General features: G+C 36.5%; 1 protein-coding gene across 1 annotated transcript in view; it reads left to right on the top strand.

Annotated features, from left to right (window-relative positions):
• SLC35A1 (solute carrier family 35 member A1) overlaps positions 1 to 22,806 on the top strand; it is a 47,900-nt gene that overhangs the window by 7,948 nt on the left and 17,146 nt on the right. The window contains exon 2 of the mRNA XM_036768752.1: positions 5,448 to 5,625. Coding sequence (XP_036624647.1) covers positions 5,448 to 5,625 — 178 coding nt within the window. The remainder of the gene's footprint in view (positions 1 to 5,447; positions 5,626 to 22,806) is intronic.

The raw sequence follows: 22,806 nt of genomic DNA, 5'->3' as shown, positions 1-22,806 counted from the left end.
GTTGTGAAAGACTTACTATATTTCCCTCCATCCTATCCTGTCCCCCTTTATTCAGTTTTCTCCTTTGACCCTGTCCCTTTTCAAAAGTGTTTGCTTTTGATTACCTCCTCCCCCATCTGCCCTCCCTTCCATCACCCTCATTTTCTTATCCCCTTCCCCCTCCTTTCTTGTGGGGTAAGATACCCAACTGAGTGTGTATGTTATTCCCTCCTCAAGCCAGATCTGATGAGAGCAAGATTCACTCATTCCTCTCACCTGCCCCCTCTTCCCTTCTAATAGAACTGCTTTTTCTTACCACTTTTATGTGAGATAATTTACCCCATTCTATCTCTCCCTTTCTCCCTCTCTCAATATATTCCTCTATCACCCCTTAATTTAATTTTTTAGATATCATTCCTTCATATTCAACTCACCCTGTGCCCTCTGTGTATATATATGTATATTCCCTTCAACTACCCTAATACTGAGAATAGTTTCAAGAATTACAAACATCATCTTTCCATGTAGGAATGCAAACAAAACAGTTCAACTTGAGTAAGTCCCTTATGAATTCTCTTTCTTGTTTACCTTTTCATACTTTTCTTGATTCTTGTATTTGAAAGTCAAATTTTCTATTCCGCTCTGGTCTTTTCATTAAAGAATGCTTGAAAGTCCTCTATTTTATTGAAAGTCTATATTTTGCCTTGGAGCATGATACTCAGTTTTGCTGGGTAGGTGATTCTTGGTTTTAATCCTAGCTCCATTGACCTCTGGAATGTCATATTCCAAGCCCTTCCATCCCTTAATGTAGAAGCTGCTGGATCTTGTGTTATCTTGATTGTGTTTCCACAATACTCAAATTGTTTCTTTCTGGCTGCTTGCAGTATTTTTCCTTGACCTGGGAACTCTGGAATTTGGTGACAATATTCCTAGGAGTTTTCTTTTTGGGATCTTTTTGAGGAGGCAATCGGTGGATTCTTTCAGTTTCTATCTTACCCTCTGGCTCTCGAATATCAGGGCAATTTTCCTCGATAATTTCTTGAAAGATGATGTCTAGGCTCTTTTTTTGATCATGGCTTTCAGGTAGTCCAATAATTTTTAAATTATCTCTCCTGGATCTATTTTCCAGGTCAGTGTTTTTTCCAATGAGTTATTTCAGATTGTCTTCCATTTTTTTTCATTCCTTTGGTTCTGTTTTATAATATCTTGATTAATCATAAAGTCACTAGCTTCCACTTGCTCCAGTCTAATTTTTAAGGTAGTATTTTCTTCAGTGGTCTTTTGGACCTCCTTTTCCACTTGGCTAATTCTGCCTTTCAAAATATTCTTCTCCTCATTGGCTTTTTGGAGGTCTTTTGCCATCTGAGTTAGTCTATTCTTTAAGGTGCTATTTTCTTCAGTATTTTTTTGGGTCTCCTTTAGCAAGTCCTTGACTTGTTTTTCATGATTTTCACGCATCAGTGTCATTTCTCGTCCCAATTTTTCCTCTACTTCTCTAACTTGCTTTTCCACATCCTTTTTGAGCTCTTCCGTGGCCTGAGGCCAATTCATATTTTTCTTGGAGGCTTTTGATGTAGGCTCTTCTTCTTCTGGCTGTATGTTTTGATCTTCTTTGTCACCAAAAAAAAATTCTATAGTCTGAGTCCTTTTATGCTGCCTGGCCATGTTCCCAGCCAACTACTTGACCCTTGAGCTTTTTGTCAGGGTATGACTGCTTGTAGAGTAGAGAGTACTTTGTCCCAAGCTTTAGGGGTTGTGCTAATGTTTTCAGAGCTACTTCTATTCCACTGACACCACGAGCTCTGCCACAACAGCTCTCCTCCTCCCCCAAGAACTGCAAACCAAGATTGTAACCCAGATCCAAGCAGGGCAAAGCAAGAGAACCCTGCTTCTGCACCAGCAAAGCGCTTCTTGCACTCCCACTCTGATCTGCCGCTTGATTCCTTCCCCCATGGGGGCATGGGGCCGGAAGCATCCACAGCTGGAGATCTGGAAGTAGCCACAGGAGCTTCCTGCTGCCGCCACCACTGCACCACCTCTACTGCCTCCAGGGTTGGGACTGGACTGCTCTCTAACCTGATTCAGCAGTTTTCCCACTAACCCGCTCTGTTGTCTTTGGAGTTTGTGGGTTGAGAAGTCTGGTAACTGCCACAGCTCAGTGATTCATGGCCCTACGGCCTGCTCCGTCCCACTCCTGGTTTGGTCTGTCCTGGTGCGACCCACACTGGGCTGCGCTCTGTTCCGCTCCCAGTACTGTGCGACAGACCCTTCCCAGCGACCATCCAGGCTGTCCTGGGCTGGAGACCTGCTTCCCTCTGCTATTGTGTTGGTTCTGTAGCTCTAGAATTTGTTCAGAGCCATTTTTTACAGGTGTTTGGAGGGATTTGGGGGAGAGCTTAAGCGAGTCCCTGCTTTCCAGCCGCCATCTTGGTTCTGCCTTCCCCAGTTCGAGGTTTCTAACAGGCAGTTGGAAATGTGAGACTGAAAGTCAGGAGAGAGGTTAGGCAGGGCTAGAGAAATAAATTGAGAATCAGTATAGAGATAACTGAATCCATGGGAGTTGATGGAAAACACTCATAGATGAAGGTATGACCTGGATGAAGATACAGCAAAGAAAACTCAGGAGAGCAGTCAGATGGGTAGAAGAACCAGGATAGTAGAGTGACAGAAACCTAGACAGTATAAAGAGGGCAATCAGCAGTATCAGAAACTGCAGAGAGGTCAAGGATGAGCAAAGGCCATTCGATTTTCAGTTAAGAAGTGCAGCTGTTCATGTATGATACTGTTAATTATATCAAGCCCTAGAACATTGCAGAGCCTCCTAAATAGCCATAGGATTGATTTTATACTTCAAGAGACCTTAGATGTCATCTGGTTTAGTACTCTCATTTAATAGTTGAAGAAACTGAGGCCAGAGGTCAAGTGACTTGTTCAGGATCACAAAAACAGTGGCAGAGATGAGATTCAACCCTGATCCTCTCACTCAAATCTAGCTCTTTCCTCTACACCAATTTGCTTTTTAATTTTTGACATTCATAATTATTGAAGAGTTTAGCCTAACAATGCACACGAGAAAAACTTAGCGATGAATGGTTACTTTTTAGACGGTGATATCAAGTCGGATGGGCAACCCCATGGTACTGGTTTACCAGGACATGTATTCTGAACAGACACAATGGACATATGAACTATGCCATTAATTAAGAAAACACACTGGATTGCTTTTGGGAAATTGCATAGAGTTTTTAATGATCTCAAGCCTGTTCTTGATATAAAAGCCTATCTTCAAGTTATGTTTTGTGACTGCAAGTCATAGAATGCCGTCTTTAAAGAATCATTATTGCACTTGGGGTTAGGACCACCTGGTCTTTAATTACTCTGCTGACACCTACTACTTTTATGACCATGGGCAAGTCACTTAACGTCTCTGAGTTTCATTTTCCTCATCTGTAGAACGAGACTGATGCTAGGGCTACGTGACTTTGGTGAAATAGTTTCCTTAGTGCTCTTTGCAAACTTTAAAGTGCTATATAAATGTCAGTTATTATGAAAGGGCATTTCAGAGTCCCATAATGGTTTTTGCGACATATTACATATGCATAGGAAAAAGTGGTATCAGAGAGCTGTATGGCTGAAAAAGATAGCAGTCTGGCTGCGCAGCCAGAACGTGAGATACCTGATGGACTATTCCGTTACTGCCCAGATAATTTCAAGAGCTCTATAGGAAAGTCTCTAGCATTTTGGGTACCCCTTCTGTAAAACACGTGTCGGGGGTCTTGGACAAGAATTGCTCAGGATGTTATATCGCCAATGCCCGACCCACAGCGGGTGCTATGAATATGCAGGCAAATTCCCAGGTTTGAATGACAAGATATAACAGACTGTCCCCATGGAAGAGGAAACCAAAACATTTATTCCAACAACAGGAAGCCAAATCCCTCATAGCAACAAAGAAATCTACATGTTATCAGTAGAGGGGGCACCACCATCCCCAAGCCTTCCCTCTGTCAAGCTTCCCCACAAACAGACTCCTTTATGCAAAATCACTCCTCTCTTTCTCTGAACTCCAACTGGCTCCAACTTCCCTCCCCACCTGTTCAGGCTCCTCCTACCACAGGCTCATGTGACTGAGACTTCTGTGTCACTCAGTCAGGTCATATAGGCCTATTAATGAGCAAGAAAGATCTTCCCATTCCATTACCAATACATTAACAATACAGATGTGAAAGCAGAGATGGGTTATGATATGCTCTGTTGGAGGGAGTATCCTCATTAATTAGATCATTGATGCATTTAAGTATTGTTATTAGAGACTCTTTTCTTTAAATTGTTATTGATCTTTTATTGAATATTGATTAGGTAGAGTTCAGCCACAAATCCGCCTAACTGTATTCTGTTATGCAGTCTTTATTCTTGTCCATATGGCTATCATCAGTAACTTTCATTATGCATTACCGAAATCCAGTTGTGCTGCATTTATAGCATTTTTCCCTGTTCTAACGTTCTAATAACCGTATTGAAAAAAAAATGAGATTTGTTAGAAGAAAGTTAGAAGAGCTAGCATGGATTTTTAGGCATTGAATTAATCAATCTGTAATGTCCAGAATCAGTCTCTCTCTCTGTCTTTCTCCCTCCTTCCCTTTTCCCTCTTCCTCCTTCCCTCCCCCCCCCCCGCCCCCGCCCCAGGGACTCATTTAATCTTATAGTTGTCTTTTATTGACACTGGTTCTGATCACATCTATAGTTCTCTATCTATCATTTGTTATAACATTCCACTGTTAGCTCCAAGCCATGGACTTACCATTTCCTTGTTCTTGATCAGAACACACCTTAAAAAGTCTTGTCCTTCCTAATTGTTATTTTTTTCATAAGCCTCAGCTCATTGGATGTTTTATTCTTTATGACTTTTTTGATAGCTCTGTGCAGTCTTTTTCCTTTCATTTTTGGACATGTGCCCTTTTCCATCTTTTGTTTATGCCCATTATGTCACATTCCCCTAATATTTTTAGATACTGCCTTCTCTTCCTCATCAGTATAATTATTCTTTGAATCATCAGACTTTTGTTTTTGAGCTCCTTCCAGTCCCCTTGAGCCATCTTTCTTTTTTAGACTCCCTGGCCATTTTACCTGCTTTTATGCTGCCCCCTTTTCTTTGGGAAGTTTGTGATTGTAAAAGTTCCTAATTCTTGTTTTACATATGGTTTTAATATTCAAGATTGGAAGTTTTTTAATGCAAAGTGTAGTATACAAAGTATGAAAATTTGTTTTAATCTCGATACTCCCTAGAACCAAGTTTTTATAAATATATCAAATTGGCAGTGTTTTTGAATATCTTTAGTACAAGCAGTGGAAAAAAACTCCTTTGAAATAAACCAATTATTTTAAATGTCATTCTGAATGTAATTCTTAAAAGTTGTTGTTTATAGTGTTCTCCATTAAATTATATTTTTGTTTAATATGTTTTCCAGAAAATGTCAGTTTGCTATTCAAGTTGTACTGCTTGACAGTGATGACCCTGGTGGCTGCAGCTTACATCATAGCTTTAAGATACACAAGGACAACAGACAAAGAACTCTACTTTTCAACGACAGCTGTGTGCATCTCAGAAGTTATAAAGTTATTGTTAAGTGTTGGAATTTTAGCTAAGTGAGTATAAACACTTTGCAATATATTGGAGTTATGTTTTCCTTCATATTTAGATATTCTGTCTTTAATACATGCATAACTATACTTACTAATCTATATTTTTGAGAGATATCATTACTGGGCTTGATATAATAAAGCTATGGAAGGGCAGATAAGGGATTTAGTTTAATGAGATTTAACTTGATTCTCTGCTCACCCTTCACAGGAGTACTCTTTCTGTGCCACAGCACCGTGGTGCTATTCTTAACCTAAATTTATCTTTCTGTAGGCAAAGGTAGAGAACCCTCATACCCAAGAATTAATTAACCAGCTAAACAAATCCAGTATTTTGCTTTACAGCTAATTGGTGTGTATGAAAGTACATTAGTAATGACTGCAGAGGAAGTGAAAGTAGCAGATATAGACCACTTTGGCAGTGAAGAAGAAAAAAATTGGTAGTTAGTGGATACAGCAATAGAAGCAAGAGAAGATTGCTTGAAGATAGGAAAAACCTGTGCATGTTTGAAGGCATGCAAAGAGCTAGTAAAGAGAGAAATATTAACAGAAGAGAGGGAAAATAATCAAGTGAACCAAGTCCAGAAGCAGCAGGGGTCAGGGGAAGATGGAATTGAGAGAATGGGTCTTGAATACTAGTAGAGATAATTTTTTTTTCCTCCTAAGATTAGAGAGAGGGATGGGAAAATGAGTGTAAGGACAGAGGTAGAGAGTGATGGTCCTCAAGGGAACTTGGGACGGATGGCCTAGATCATTAGTTAAGTAGGAGACCAGTTCATCTGACATTGATGGTTTGGTCTTGATGGGACAGGAACTTGAAGAGAGTGGAAAAAGTTTGGAACAACTGCTCTGAGGATCATATATACCTTTTATGCACATGTTCTTGTCATTTACTTCAATAACAAAAGCAGTATTCTCTGAAAGGATGAATTAAAGTAGAAAAGAATATTAATCAAAAGAAACTTATAGTGAACATAGAGAAATTTTTTCTTCTAAATAAAGTAAATTTTATTTCCTAATACCTTGACGTTTTTACTAGTTCACACAAAAAATCAAGCAGCTCTGTAGATTTGTGTACAGGTTTAATTCTTAATTCCTTTTATTTTTTTGATATTCAAACATTTAATGAGAAATCTCAAGAGAACAGATGGCAGATTAAATGTCAGATAGCATTGTATTTCAAGTTGAAATGTATATATTAGTGGGAAAATTTTTATTCCTACTGCTTCAATTTTGCTTGCTTTCTGATTTAATAGGAAACTTTGATGTCATTAATATAGCCCTTTATGAATATATGGCTTATATGGAATGAGTTAAATGTTAGGGTTTTTTTCCCCCTAGAAAGAATCAAATAAGTAAATGTATTGTTGAGCCAACCAAACAATCCGAGTAGTTTGCTTTACATTATTAAATAAGCCAAGTGACGTTTCTTCAAAATGTAAGTGAAGATTTGGACAGCGTTTATATATCATTTTAGAAATACTTTTAAGGAGTATTTCCAGATGTTTCAGAATTGCCAGTCTTCATCGTGGCTCTCAATGTTAAATTCTTTTGTGAGATTAAAGTTCAAAAAGAATAGGATGTTTATTAGAAATAATGACAAGTGAATAGTGGTGTCATTTCACAAAGTAGAACTAAGATTTGGTAAAGAGTATCCAAAAGAGCAGATATGTTTTCAAATGAGCCAGGTTTATAATCCAAGGGAAAGCTTAGTTATTTAAAGTGAAGGAGGAGGCCCTAAACCCTATGTACCTGGTCTGAATAATCCAACATTCAGTCTGTCACTCAACATGCAGTTGTTTTTTTTAAAGTGCCTACTATTTGTAAGGGCAACTATGTGGCACAGTGCATAAAAGTGCTGGGCCCAGAGTCAGGAAGGCTCATCTTCCTGGGTTCAGATGTGGCCTCAGACACTTACTAGCTGTGTAACTATGGGCTGGTCAGTTAACCCTGTTTGCCTCAGTTTCTTCATCTGTCAAACGAGCTGGAGAAGGAAGTGGCAAACTACTCCAGTATGTTTGCCAAAAAAACCCCAAATGGTGTCACAAAGAGTTGGACATATCTGAGAAATAACTGAATTATTTGTAAGACAGTTTTATAGCTTAATGAGTTTATAGCATAGTGGTGGGTGGCAGATGGGAATAAGACTTAAGTATACAGAAAGTATGATCTTACACGAGGCCGAATGGGAAGTGACAAAAGAAAAAGGAGACAAAATAATATAGGAAAAGTTGAGGAGGGAAGATACCACTTTCAGCTGGGTGTATCCAGAAAAACTTCTCAGAGCAGGTAGAATTTTATCTGATCCTTGAAGGAAGATACTGATTTCATAAAGCAGAAATGAAGAGAAGGTGCCCTCTTGGCAGTGGGGGACAACCTGTGGGAATGCATGTACTTGGGAAGAGTGCAAGATGACGCTATGGAACAGTTAGTAGTCTGGTTTGGTGAGAATATGGAGTGCATGAAGGGAAATAGTGTGAGATAAAATTGAACAGATAGATTGAAGTCGGACTGTGGAGGACCTTAAATACCAGGTTGACAAGTTTGTAGTTTGTCTCCAAGGCAAGAGGGAATTACTGTAGCCTTTTTGTTTAGAGGATAAAGTGATTAGACCTCTGTGTTACTATTTGGCCTCTCTGTGAGGGATGGATTAGAGGTGGAGGACTGTTTGGAGGCTGTTACAGATTAGATGTCATGATGAATGCCTGAATTAGGTAGGTGGTAACATGATGAAACTGGTACAGAGCGGAGGTTCTTAAACCATTTTTTGGAGTCACAGACCTCTTTGTAAAGCCTGTAAGATCTCTTCTCAGAATAATGTTTTGCTGCCTCTATTCACAATGGAAGGAAAAGCTAAATGCCAGTTTCGTTAGTGAAAATAAAGCTGTAATTTTTTTCCCCATTCAAATTTAGGGACTCCAGGTTAAGAAGCCTTGCTGTAGAGATGGAATTGGTAAAATTTGTCAACTTATTAAATGTTGTGGGACAGGAAAGAGTAAAATATAAGCCATTTCTTAGGTTTCAAGCCTGAGTGACTAAGATATTCTGGTGTTTTAGTTCCCTACTCCTTTTTTTCCCTAATGAGTCAGGGTTATTTTTGGAGTTTGCAGATAGCAGTTGAAAAGGGGAATTGATTATATTCCCCCATTCATATTACCGCCTACATTTAGTGACAATTATCATCTAAGTAAATTATTTTGTGATTACCATACACAGGAAAGAAAGGCCATACAGATAGAATTTATGAATCATAATGAAGTTTACTAAAAGATGATCTTTGTAGCCAGAAGTCTAGGAGGCCTGGGGATGAGATGATATTTCTCCAGACTGTGTCTTGAGTTGGGCCTCTTACCGATTCTCTGAGCAGTGTATCAGCTAGTGAGGGTAGAGGAAGAAAGCACTAGGACCTTGTTAGCACCCTCAGGAGTCAGTACCCTTAGGTGTTAGCACCAGTAATGGTTAGTTGAGATGAGGGGGAAAGGTAGCAGCTGATCCTTAGGTACTTTTTCATATATAGTAAGGGAGTTGATCTGGATGCCCCTGAGGTGCCCCAGGCTACTTGATGAAATCACAGAAGGTATGGGAACAGGTAATAAAAAACAACAAGGTACTTAGATCTTAAAGTGTAAAGAAATTAAAAAATTGATTCCATCAGTCAAGCTTGATGGAATCTAGACAGCTAGCCATTGGCTCCAAAGGATCAGCTGCTTCCCTTTAAAAATCAGGAGAGAAACTCTTCAGCCATCGGTCAAGGCATCTCTGAGGAGTGTGACCTTTGTTAGCAGAGAAAGGAGTCAGCTATGAAATGAAAATAGAGTTAACTCTGGAAATAGGGAGTTGAGCTGCAAAGAGGAGTAGGTCAGGGAGCCAAGCTGAATGATCTCAGTAGAGATGCTATTGGAGGGAAGGGGAGAAGGGGTTTAGCTGAAGGACATATAAAGATGGGAATTGCCTTGGTCATATGTTTTCTACCTCTCTACCAGAGTACAGATAGTTCTTGCTTTATGTAAATTCACATTACACAAATTCAACTTTACATAAATCTGCATTCCAAAAAACCACCTATGTTAATTTTACAGTGTTGTGTTTTCTCTCCCCCTCCACTTCTGTCCCTTGGCTCAGCACTCCATTGCCTCCCCCCCTGCCCACCCCCACAAAAAAAACCCTTCCAAGTGGAAGCAGAATGGACACATGGAGAGACCACCACTGCTGGTGCCAGATCCGGGGCTTGACTTGAGACTTCTAGTGCCAAGAGAGGAGATTCCTTTACTCTGTTCCACCCACCCACCCACGTTTTTATTACTGTGGAAAATGGGGCAATACAAAAAAAATCCTCTAGATTGCTTTACTTGGAATGAACTGAGAATTATCAGAATTTTGGAAACTGTGATCTTCCCAAAAGTTTAGGGATGTATGGCAAAAATAGTGAAATTCCAAAAAATTACAGAGTTAAGTGTAATAGGAGATGGGTCTCGGGGGTGGTAGTGGTGGTGTCTCTAATGGACTTTTCCTTTGCCAAGGAAAATGGCCTGGAGGTTTATTCTTCAAGGGACACTAATGGAATGGTTTATAATGAAGAGTTTATAATTTTCCCTTGGGATTCTGTATATTAATGCTGACCTAGATAGGGGTGAAGGAACTTCGTAATGATTTGATCTTAGGGAGAAAAGGTTTTAACTTAGCAATATAGCAAGATAGGAATTCATACTTTCTCTAGTAAGCAGTATCAATTCATTTATGCTTACAATAAGGCTGGTACTTGCAGTTAACAAAAAATGCTAAAATAGCAAACAAAGCCTTAATATACATTATAAGCAAGAGTCTAGAATAAAATTGACCAGACACGATGGAATATATGGTAGCAATCGAATCTTGCTGGCTCTACCACACCATGTGGTAAGGTCCAGGAGGCACTTAAAAGATAAGTCTGCAGCTCCTGGAAGAGATTGGGGCTGAATGTATAGATTTGTGAGACATGCTTGTGTAGGTAATTATTAAAGCTGTGGAAGTAGATGAAATTACCAAGCAGAGAGAATAGGGAAGGGAGGACACCTGAGGGTAGAAACAATTTGTTATGCTTTTCTGGATTCTCCCACTGAGCCTAGCACAAACTTTTGTATACAGAAGCTCATAAATATTCATTAAATTAAGGAGATTATATTATATTTTTGTTTACTCCTTTGTAGTGGGATGGGGTGGGGGAATCGAGGAACTGCTGCTTTATTCTGTAATAAAATACTTTAATAAATTGCTTTGATATGAAGCTCTCATCTGTTGATTTCTTGTGTTGCCATCAGGTATTTTGGGAAAACCCTCTAAAATTTGGCACCACACAGAAGGGACCAATTTAGAATAGTTACAGTAGTAACAGTCTTTATACAAATCACATGACAAAGACTATGGAACTGATCGTTTAATTAATACTGACATTTATGTATAACTTTGAGGCTTGTGAACTAAGTGCTTTCACATACTATCTCATTTGAGTCTCACGACCCCTGTGAAGGTAGGTATTATGGGATTCTCATTTTAGAGTTCAGGATAAGTGATTTTTATCATGCTGAGTCATACACTTACTGAGTGTCAGAGGTAGAACTTCTAGTTCCCAAATCAAGCTCTCCATTACTCCTCTACTTGACCTCTCAAGAATACAGGATGTGGTACAGCCAGATCAATATTCAAAGCAAAGCTGTTCAAACCAACTTGGAGAGATGGGCCCCCTTCTAATCTGCAAATAGGTTCAAAGATTCCTAAGAGCTGGAAAGAGATCTTACAGAACATCTAGTTTATCCCTCTAGTTTTATGTAAGAGGAAACTAAGTGCCCTGAAATAGGTCTAGTGATTTACTCAAGGTCATGTGGCCAGAAGGGCAGAACTGGGATCAGAATTACTGTCTTCAGACTCTGTTCAGTGATTTTTCCCAGGGTGCTTTTATCTCAAAAGGAGCATTAAACAGGCTTTATATATTGCCTATGTAGATTTCAGCAGAATATTGATAGATATTTGCCAACTTCATAGGTAACATCATAAAATATTAGTGTCCACTATACACAGGCATATAGATTAGATAGGTGTATGTAGGTACACATATATAGGTGTGTACACACCCTATATATAGTGGACAGTAATATTTAATGTGTGTATGTATGTTGCCTTTGTCTTCATTATCTAAATTATATATACATTACACTAAAATGAATTTTAAAAAGCATTCTCTTCTTATGACTTGATAGATTCTTTGCAAACTATAAACTGTTATATACCTATAGTTAATATAGGACAGAGAATATCCTTCTTTGTGTTCTATGGGATTGCTGAAACCTTACTTATAGTAATAATGAATGACAGTTATTAGCAGAACATTAAAAATATTTTAAATATTTTGTTGACTTCAAATTTTGTTGGTTTCAAGTATTAAAAAAAAAACTTATTTAATTTGATCGCATCCCACAGTAGTCTCAGTTTACTTTTACTCAATTTTTTAAAATTTTAGAAAGAGCTAACAAAAATTAGAGCTTTCACAAAACACTAAAGAGTTGTCTGCCTTTTTAAAAAATTATATTCAAGAATGAAAGCAAAAACCTTTTTTCCGAATATACAATAGCCTTAAGGATATTTCAAAAAAGAATATAAAATTAAATTTTTTGATAGTTCTTTTTCCTGTCCTGATACTTACTCAGCTCTATCTTATTTGAGTATATATACAATCCAATGACTGCCGTAATAAGTAGTAACTTGTAAATACAGATTTATCTATTAAATAAATTTATTACCATATTACTGATGGCATTAGGAAAAGAGAGGAAACCACTGTATAATTAAAACCCATAAACAACCTAAAACATTGTGACTTTTAGTGACAACTATCTTCTCCAACAGATTCTTTTCATAAAAAACTTGGAAAAATTGATGTTTTGCCTCTTGCCCCAAAAGCAGCAGGAGAGAAGGCATAGATCCTGAATAGATTCATTATAGAAATACAGATATTTGAGAGATTACTCCACTAATTCACAAGGAACACAGGACTCTGAAGTTATCAGAATCATTTTTTTCCTTTAACTAGATAAATGATACTAAGATGCAATGTAAAATTTATTGTTTGTGCCTGAACACACCCAAAGCACATACGACTTTTATGATAATCTACTTCCTGCTACGTGTGAGTTTATGTAACTTTTGTAGATACCGAGAACAGCAAACAATACAGAGGTTGTATTTGTTCTAAAACTACATGACCTGGATATTTACTTCCTCTTCTGCATGCAAATGTCATCAGTAATGACACAGATTTAAATGGTCTGTTTTGATAGCTGTAGCATAATTAGAAAAACAAATAGCTAGCAACTGATCTTAAATTACCTTGATTAGTTTTCAGAATTATCTGAAAAACAATATTGTAGCATAATTTCAACTAAATTGTAGTTTAAAAATAGCTAACTTACTTTGAGAATTCTGTATTAATACATTTTAATTTTTATGCCATATTCATTTCCCAGTGATTCTCCCCCTCCCAATAATACCCTAATATTTTTTTTCTGGTCTTAGATCTGTAATTTCATTGGTTTGAGGAACTTCTGGTGTGGACACTTCTCCCACTGATGCAGGTTGGCAATGGTTCTGTAACTTGTAGTTTTAGAGAGTTGCCTGGAGCACTAAGAAGTTATGTGTCTTGCCCATGACTCCATATTTAGTATATGTCAGAAGCAGAAATTGAAGCCAGACCTCTTTTCACTATGCCATTCTTCCTTATAATTGGGAGGGGCGAGGGGTGGTTAAGCAGAATGGTTTAACGCAGCAACCATGACTGACGATATAATCTGCATCCATAGCTCTCTACCTCTCTGTTAAGCGGAAGGTAATGTGTTCCAGCATTAGTAATCTGGAAACAATAATGCACATTGAATTTGACCTGAGTTTTTTTGCCTTTCACTAGTGTCTTCATTTATAGAAACAACTAACTTAGAGGGTAAATATTAATAATCCTTATTGGCACAAATAAAGGGCTTCTGTAGATGTAAACTTCTTATTTCCAAAAGAAAAAATACAACACCACTTTGTTAATTCTTGTATAAAATTAAAATGAGACATGTCTTGGTATTATATACTTAGTACTGTTGTTTACTAGATTGGAAACCCCTCGAGGACAAGAACTGTGTTTGTGTTCGATCCTTGTATCTCACATCCTTGAATGACTTGTGCACAGTAGGTGATGTATGATTATTTTTAAAACATTTTTTTGAGTTTTCTTGAATTCACATTTTGAGATTTGTTGAATTTAAAAGTACTTCAGTATTTTGATGGCTCTGTGATCTCATTGATATGGGTATTCCCTCCAACAATGCAGATATCAGCCCATCTGTGCCTACCCATCCTATATGACTCTTGTCTATATTCTCCTGTCAAGGGAGTTCACATAACATGGTGGGTGGGAGATAGTTCTCAAACTTTTTGGTCTCAGGGCCCTTTTACACTCTTAAAAATTATTGAGGATCCCCAGGAACTTTTGTTTATATGTTATAGCTGTTGATATTTACTGTGTTAGAAATTAAAGCTGATAAATTTAAAAATATTTATTAATTCACTTAAAATAATAAACATATTACATGTTAACAAATAATATTTTGTGAAAAAATAACTTCCAAAACAAAAAAAATTAGTGAGATGAATGGAATTTCACATATTTGCTATTCTCTTTCATGTCTGGCTTAAAAGATGATAGCTAGATTCTTATATATGCTTTTGTATTCAGTATGTTGTGATAAGGTGCTTTGGTTGAAATATATTAAGAAAATCTAGCCTTATACAGATAGATCATTGGAAAAGGGAGAAGTGTTTTAATTGCTTTTTCAGATAATTGTGGATATTCTTCTTTGATACTACACCCAAACTCAGGAAATGGTTGTTTTTTATAGGTTAGTTGCACTGTGGAATCTGAAATCATATCAATGAACTTTTTATACCTTGTTATATTAAAATTCATTGGTCTGTCTTGTACTTTGAGCTTATACCTGATTTTGTAACATCAAAAATGTTTGGAAAATATTGTTAATAATAATAATAACTTTTATATACTGCTTACTATGTGCCAGGACTGTGCTTGGTGCTTTATAGTTATCTCATTTGATCCTCTCAACAACCCTGTGAGGTAGGTGCTCTTATAATCCCTATTTTACAGTTGAGAAAACAGAGGCAGAGATTAAGTGACTTGCCTAATTCACACCAGTTAGTAAGTATCTGAGGAAATACTTGAATTCAGGTCTTACTGACTCCAGGTTGGATAGTCTATCCACTGCATCACACAGCTGCCCCCTGAGTTGTTTCACTGAATTATGTAGCTCTTCCAAATACTGACACACTTCATTATATAATAGGAAAAAACTCATTCGTTAATATCACCTCTGATCTCATAGGAAAAAAATCTTTAATGTTGGGAACCTGTTAAGCTCAAGGTGGTAGATACAAGTTTTCCAAATTTCACATGAAAGCTCAACTTTTGTAATTGGTAACAAGTACTGTTGGTTATTTTTAATTTGTATGACAGTGTCACTTCATTTATTTTTGAGAAAATGTCTTCCAAATACCTAACTAGTTCTTTTAGTTGTTCTTTAAGGTAATAAGGTAAAAATGGTATTTCATGAAAAATGTAGATAGTTCAGCTCACAACTCAAACAATTGTACAAATGATTTTCCTTGAGACAATCATCATACTTTGGTATGCAGCAGAAGTGCTTTTTGCATACTTTCCATTTCATCACATAGAATATTAAAAAGATGCATACCCGAGGGGTTAAGATTTGACAAAATTGTGTCGCTTCTTCAAAACACTTTAAACATTTTAAAGTAAAACTGGAATTTTTTAAAACTTCAAATGCATGACAGTAAAGGTTATAATGACCATTAGTATAATTTGGTGTCACTGCCTTGATAGAATAAGGTGCCAGAAGTTTTACCCATCATTTCTCTTCTACCGATAGTGCACATGTCAACTGAATTGTTCCCTGATAAATCCTTAGATTCAAAAAAGTTATTCATTTTGTAATATTTCAGCACCACTTGTGTTTGTTGCCAAGCATTCACGTAAAAGAAAATCTTCAGTGATTAGTTGGTGCTAATAATGGATAAATATAAACAAAAGAGCAAGTCTAATTAATTTTGTAGATTCTTTTATAAAGTAAAAATGCAATCCTGCAGATATTAACTCAGTCTTCATCTTTGTATTAAAATTTTAATTTTCAGATCATATAGCCTGTGATGATATGACATATGACCCTCCAACAAATGGACTGAGTGATGTCTCCAGTGGGAATCTAGCTATTAAATATTAGTACAGCCTAATTTCTTTCTGATTTTTGGATAAATATGTAGGATTGTCATTTTTTTATCCCAGTGGATTGTCTTACACATCCCATTTTGGATACTACTGGACTTGTAATTCTTTATCCACTAGGCTTTGCTGAATTCTTATGAGGGATCATGGATATCATTTAGGAGGTTCTGTAATGTTGCAGATTTTGATGCAATCAGCATCATATCCTCTGCAAACAGGAACGTATATAAGAGATCTTCTTCATTGGGCCTTTCCCATTGTGATGGTAATCATCTTTGGTGCATGTATATATGCCTTACTTGGTATTAATAATCAGAGACTATCACACAAAGATACACAGCTATTACATCTTTCGAGGGACCTTGTATGATTTCAGCATATTTATGAAAGACACCTCGAGGATGTTTTGTTGTTGTTTTCCTCTACTGAGTAAAATACTTTTTTATACTCTGTAAGCATATTGGGATCTTGTATTTGTTTCACTTTTCATTCAGGTGTGTGACTATAAAAGTAACCCTCTTTGTAAGGCCAATCTGTAAGTGAAAGATCTGTCCCACGCATTGAATAGGTCTCAGGTGGGGCCAACAAAGGGAGGCCTGATTAGAGGGAGGCCTGAGTAGAGCTAGGCCCATACCCTTTCACTAACTAGGCGTGAGGGCCCAGGCCCCACACCTTTTTGCTAAATAGGCTCTGAGCCCTCAGGGTCCTGAACAAGGTATAAGAGCTCTGATGTTGGTGTTTTGCCTTTGGGGGCACAATCATTGAAAGAGTGTTGGTGACAAGACTCTGAAGCAGGCCTCCCTCTCCCATTTGAAAACCCAGATGTTGGTGCTTCCCTGGTAACTATGTATTGTGATTTGGTTGGACAGAAGTATTTATAGTGTCTCTGTTTGTAATTTCTGTTTGTTTTTGCTCTGAAGTTCAGGGTGCTGGCTTTTCCCCTTGAACTAAGTGAATGGTATATGTATTCTTAATTAAAGTAAGATTGTTAACCCCTTAAAGTTGCTTGCCTTAGAAAAGCAGATCAAAGAGTCTATGCTGGCAGCCCTCCTGTGTGCTGGTGCTGTTAGTGTAGGTGGCCATAGTAGCAGCAAGCAGCGTTGTTGTTACACCTCTGTGGAATAACATTTGGAAAAACCTATCAATGCCTTTCCACATCTTCATCAAAGATGCCACTGATAAGTGTGTAGATCATTCTCATAAAATTTTGTATACATTGGAATGTTATTAGTTTTGATATGGCGTTGCTCGCCTTTTTTCAAAATAAGGTCTGACATTTTTTCCAAGCATTTGCTGTGCATTTACGCCTCAAAATAGTGTTATATTTGGTAGGGATTTCCTCCCTATATACTTGATATTGTTCTGTTGCTCTTCTCATTTTTGTTTTCCTCATTGACATTTCGACTTAATCATGTAGCATGTCTGGAACGGTGAGGTCAGAGGCCAGATGTAGTGTGTTTGCTGCCAGTGATAGAGAAGTTTGTTGTGAAAGTCTTATCCATTTTTTGTTTGTTGTCTTAATTTCATTCTTAAATACCTGTGGAAAGATTTTGTTTAGTTGGGTATCTCACCAAGCTTCTGTAAACTTCCTTTCCTTCCACTGCCTCTTGTTATTTTATTAGAAAATACCATGTACAATTTCCCACTCTCCTCAGTAAGATTCTACAAATGAGTTTATGTTTTAAACTGATATTGCCCTTGGCTGCTATATTTCTCTGGCTAGCAAAGAGATCAGGCATTTCCTGACTGTTTTGGTCTCCCTGTTGTGATGATTTATGTATTCCAGTTAGACTTCTTTAGAACTAGTGATCAAATGTCAGTGCTCATTCTGTTATCAATTTCTGATTTTTAGCTTCAAAAGCTTGTTCCGATCAGGTTGGAATTACTTCAGTCGTCCCCTATAATTTCCACATTTTTATTCTTCTAGTTTGTTATTCATCTTGTTTTCTATCCTAAAAAGTTTTTCTATACCAAGATAGGATTTAGAAATTTCCTAGATAACTAGTTGATACCTGCCTGTTTATAATATGACTGATTTAATTTTTTCTTGGTTGATATTTTTGAACTTTTCCATGTTCAGTGCCTCTCCTCAAAGAAAGAGTTTATAATCGGTATGGATGTGAGGCTTCTGTGTAGTCTAAAAGTTTTTGCCCTTTCTTGTTATGCCTGAACCATATATTCTAACATTTTTTGCTGTCTTCCCTCATACCCACTTTTGCACTGAAATCGCTTAGTATTAAAGTATATTTTTGCAAATGTTTATCATGAACAATACAATACAAGATGATCAAGGGTCCCTTGAAGTGATGTTTATTATTGCCTTTGGACACAATGATAAATCCAACTTGGCCAGTACTGTATAGGCAGCTAGGTGGCACAGTGGGCAGAGTGCCAGGCCTGCAGCCAGGAAGACTCCTCTTCATGAATTCAAATCTGACCTAAGATACTTACTAGCCGTGTGATCCTGGGCAAGTCACTTAACACTGTCTGCATCATTTTCCTATCTGCAAAAAGAGCTAGAGAAGAAAATGGCAAACATCTCCAGTATCATTGCCAAGAAATCCCCAAATGGGGTTATGAAGAGTTGGACACAACTGAACAACAACAAATAAGGAAATATTTTCCATGCTTACTCAAATAAATACCTAATACTCTAAAACTGCATTTCATTAAATTCTGTCATTAAAGAGAATCAAGGGAATTCGTTTAATAAAAACTACAGAGAAATTAGAAACATTAATAAGAAATAAAGGAAACATTTTTCATCTGGAACATTTTTTGCCACCTTCTCAACCTGGCCAACCTTACCCATCCTTTAAAGTCCAGGCTCAAGTATCATATTCTTCATGAACTTTTCCTTGAAAATTCTATCCCTCGTTTAGCTTTCCTTCACTGTTGTATTGCTTATAGCTTATGTCAATCTAGCACTTAGTTGTTTTCAATCTTGTATTGTTAACTAATTTTTCACATATATTACGAATCCCTTAAAAGTAGAGACCATGTCTTATTTTTCTATAGCCAGCACAGTATTTGAAACAGCATTGAGCACAGAGTAAGTACTCAGATATCAAATATCTTGCTCCATTGATCTTTCTTTTTCTTTTTCTCTTACTATATTGTCTGTTCCCTGTCTACACATTATTATCCCCAAGCATTTGAAACAAAACAGAACAGTCTATTCCTTTGAGGCTACTATCTGCTGAAGTTATTCTCATGTAGCCCTTCCCCTCATGGCAAAACATTCTAGAAAGATAAAATATTGTATGCATTTTAGATCAATTTGATTGCAAATATAGTAGTATAACAAAAAAGATTGAGTAATGATGCTAGGTGGTGCATTGGGTAGAGCACTGGACGTGGAGTCAGGAAGACTGGAATTCAGATTCGAATTCATATAATTATTAGCAGTATGACCTTGGGCAAGCCAGCCACTCCATGCCTCAGTTTCATCTTCTGTAAAATAGGGATGATAAATAACATCTACTGCCCAGGATTATTGTGAGTATAAAATGAGATATTTGTAAAGCACTTTGCAAACCTTACAACTCTATGTAAATTCTAGCAATTATTATATTATTGGTAACAATATTGATTGTGATGCTTTTCTAGAATTTTCATTTTGCCTTTTGTTTTTGTAGGACAGCATTTTGGGGAATTGTTCAACATATTTTGGCATAAAATCTGAGAGTATTGATTTTTATTCTGTGTTTTGCTTGTAAATTGTTATTTTATTTTTATTTTTCTTGAATCAGGGAACTACATTCAATAATTTAGTAACATAGATGTCACATCAGAGTTACTAGAAATAAAGCCAAATTGGAGATGACTATTGTCATTTTTTCATTTCTTCTACACTTGGTACTTGAAATAGGGTCATGGATGTTTCTTCCATCAGAAAAATCTTAGTTTTTATAAATACTTTTGCTTTCTTGTCAAAAACATCCGTATTAAAACAAAAATAAAAGCTGAATGGATACCATTTACTTTATATGTACTCTGTGGGGGAAAAAAAACCTGGCCACTTTTGCATTTTACCTTATTGTTATATTTATGAATGATCCTAGGCCAACTTTTTGGTTATGTGATTGATTCTGACCAATCACTGAAGGGTTTCCATGTTGGCTAAATGTACTGTGTTCTTCTAACACAGCATAGTGGATGGGTTTGTCATGTATTTGTCAACCATTATATATTATATATATTATATAACTTTTTTTCATCATACTTCACAGATCTTGTGAGGTTTTTCTGAAAAAGAGTTTGAAACTATATAAGCTATAAATGTATGTTAGGTGAATTAACAGAGGTTTCTATTTCATTTGGACCATTCGTCATTTAAATTTTGTTCATCCTACCATAACTTTGGAAGAAGGTAGAAGTTATAACTAGATTTGACATGATGATAAAAAGATGTCAGGGTATACTTTTAAGTTTGATTGGTGGCTTGGGCAGCTGCTTTCAAGCAAAATGGTGACCAACAAAAGTTTTCAAAATTGGCATATGTTCTTAAAATTTTTCAGTAAAATTTGGTATCTTGGATAGAATTTACAGACCTATGTGATTTTGCCTAGTAAACATCTATAATTCTCAGAAAAGTAGCTATTGAAATGGGATACGGTAATGAAAAATTTACAATCTAAAATATTATATAATGTGCCAAAAATATAAAGACCTTAAATATGCAAAAATTGATTGTTTACTGAGGAGTTGGAATTAAAGTACACAGCATATTGTTATGGAAAAAGCACTGGATTTTGATAAGAGTACCAGTGTTCAAATCTCAGCTTGGCTACTTATTACCTTTGTGACTTTAGGAAAATTACTTATCCCTTTGGCCCTTCATGTGTAAGATGTAATGGTAAACATAAGGTCCTTTCTAAAGCTATGAATCCTTAATTTCAGACCCCAGTTTTTGAAAAAAGCAATTGATTGTAGCTTAGATTCTTTTTATTCATAAATTAAATCCCCCAAACTTTTCAGTTAACAAAATTATCTAAAAGTTTTTATTCAATAAGAATAATATAGCAAATTCCCAATCAATGGGCAAATTGATGGCATTTTATATAATTATATATATATATATATATGTATATATATATATATATATATATACTTTATATATATATATATACACATATATATAATTGGATATTCTTTGGACATTTTGCTTTTCTGTCCCTAAGTGCTTAGCACAGTTCCTGACACATAGTAAGTGCATAAGATGCTTATTGACCAACTGATGTAGGAAATGGTATAGGTTGTTCTTAACGTTGTGATTTCAAGAAGTAAAGTGCTAGAAGAGAGGAATAAACACTAAATTTCAGTTGGAAGACACCTCTCAGGAGGCTACATAGGCCAATTTGTACTAGATTAGGAAGCTGCTCTAAAATATACCTAAGAAGTAGTTATATAACTTTTGCTTGCAAACCTCTACTGAGGGAGAACCCATTAATTTGAGATTACACTAACTCAGAGGATCTTGATCATTTTTGTGTGATGGGCCCCTTTGGCAATCTGAAGCCAATGGTTACCTCAGAATCATGTTTTTAAATGCATAAAGTAAAATCAAAGTACTCCAAAAGAAAGCAGTTGTATTGAAATAGAGGTGTATTTTTTACCTGTCCACATTATCAGAACCCTGAAATCTTTCCACAGACTCTCTAGGTTTCTATGGACCCTAGGTTAGGAACCCCTGTAATCATAAGGAGGTTTTTCCTTATATAAAGCTTTAAGTCTGTTTCTCTGTAATTTCTACGCATGGTTTTCTCTGGTTCCAAACAAAAGAAGTCTAATTCTTACATGTGATACAGCCCTTCAGATGCTTAAAGGTTTCTGTCATCCCTTTAGGATCAACCTAATTTCTCCAAACAGGGTAAATTTATTATGTGTTGATTTGGGGGGGGGCAGGTTGTGAAAATCTTTGAGGCCATCATACAATACAATTGGAAAACCCTTTATTAAAGTGGATTTTTTTCATCAGTTTTCAGTATTCCCTCTTGACTCCTTTCTATTCACTCCAGTTTTAGATTTATGATATTCCTCTCTACAGTGTGTTCCTAAAGTCTGGACACATAACCAAAAATGCATATTTTCAAGAAATGAAATGAATGAAATTTTCAACAACATTTTATTTAATTGGAATATTAACAAAAAACATCTTCAATATGATTTCCATCATTTGCGATGCAAAGGTTGATGCGCTTTGCAAGATTCACGTGAACTCAGTGCAGTAACTGCACATTGCCTATGTGTCCAGACTTTAGGGACACCCTGTGGAATGAACCTAACAGATTAATTAAGGATTTAATTTAGGGAATTAATTTAGGAAAACTATTTAGGAAACTGACAGTTTAGATTTCCTTTTTTTCATCAATACTATATAAGATCATCCTTTTATAACATAACACTTTGTACCAGCACTTGTTTTGCTATTAAGATTGGCACCTCTGTCCAAAATTAGCTTTCCAATTTTTTTTTTACTCAATTAATTTTTTTTGCCTTTTAAAAATTTTGGAATCTGGGATCCCCTCTAGGATAACATAGAATCATAACTTTAGAGCTAGAAGGGACTTTAAAAGGTCAATGACTCTAACTCCTTCATTTTAAAGATAAGGAGCCTGAGGCCCTGAGAGGTATTATCTGTGTGACCTTGGACAGATCTCTGCCAGTAACAGAACTAGGATTTGAATCCAGGTCGCTTGATTCCTTATCCAGTTCTCTTTCCACCGAACTATGTTGCCTCACAAATTGATAAATATGTAATGGGAAGAGGGTATTGCAGCTGATAGTTGAGGGAATCAATCAATAAACATTTATTAAGTGCCTACTACATTCTAGGCACTGTGTTAAGTGCTGAGGAT

The sequence above is a fragment of the Trichosurus vulpecula genome, chromosome 7 (genome assembly GCF_011100635.1).
Source record: "Trichosurus vulpecula isolate mTriVul1 chromosome 7, mTriVul1.pri, whole genome shotgun sequence".
NCBI classification, from domain to species: Eukaryota; Metazoa; Chordata; class Mammalia; order Diprotodontia; family Phalangeridae; genus Trichosurus; species Trichosurus vulpecula.
This window is presented reverse-complemented; position numbering and strand designations above follow the sequence as displayed.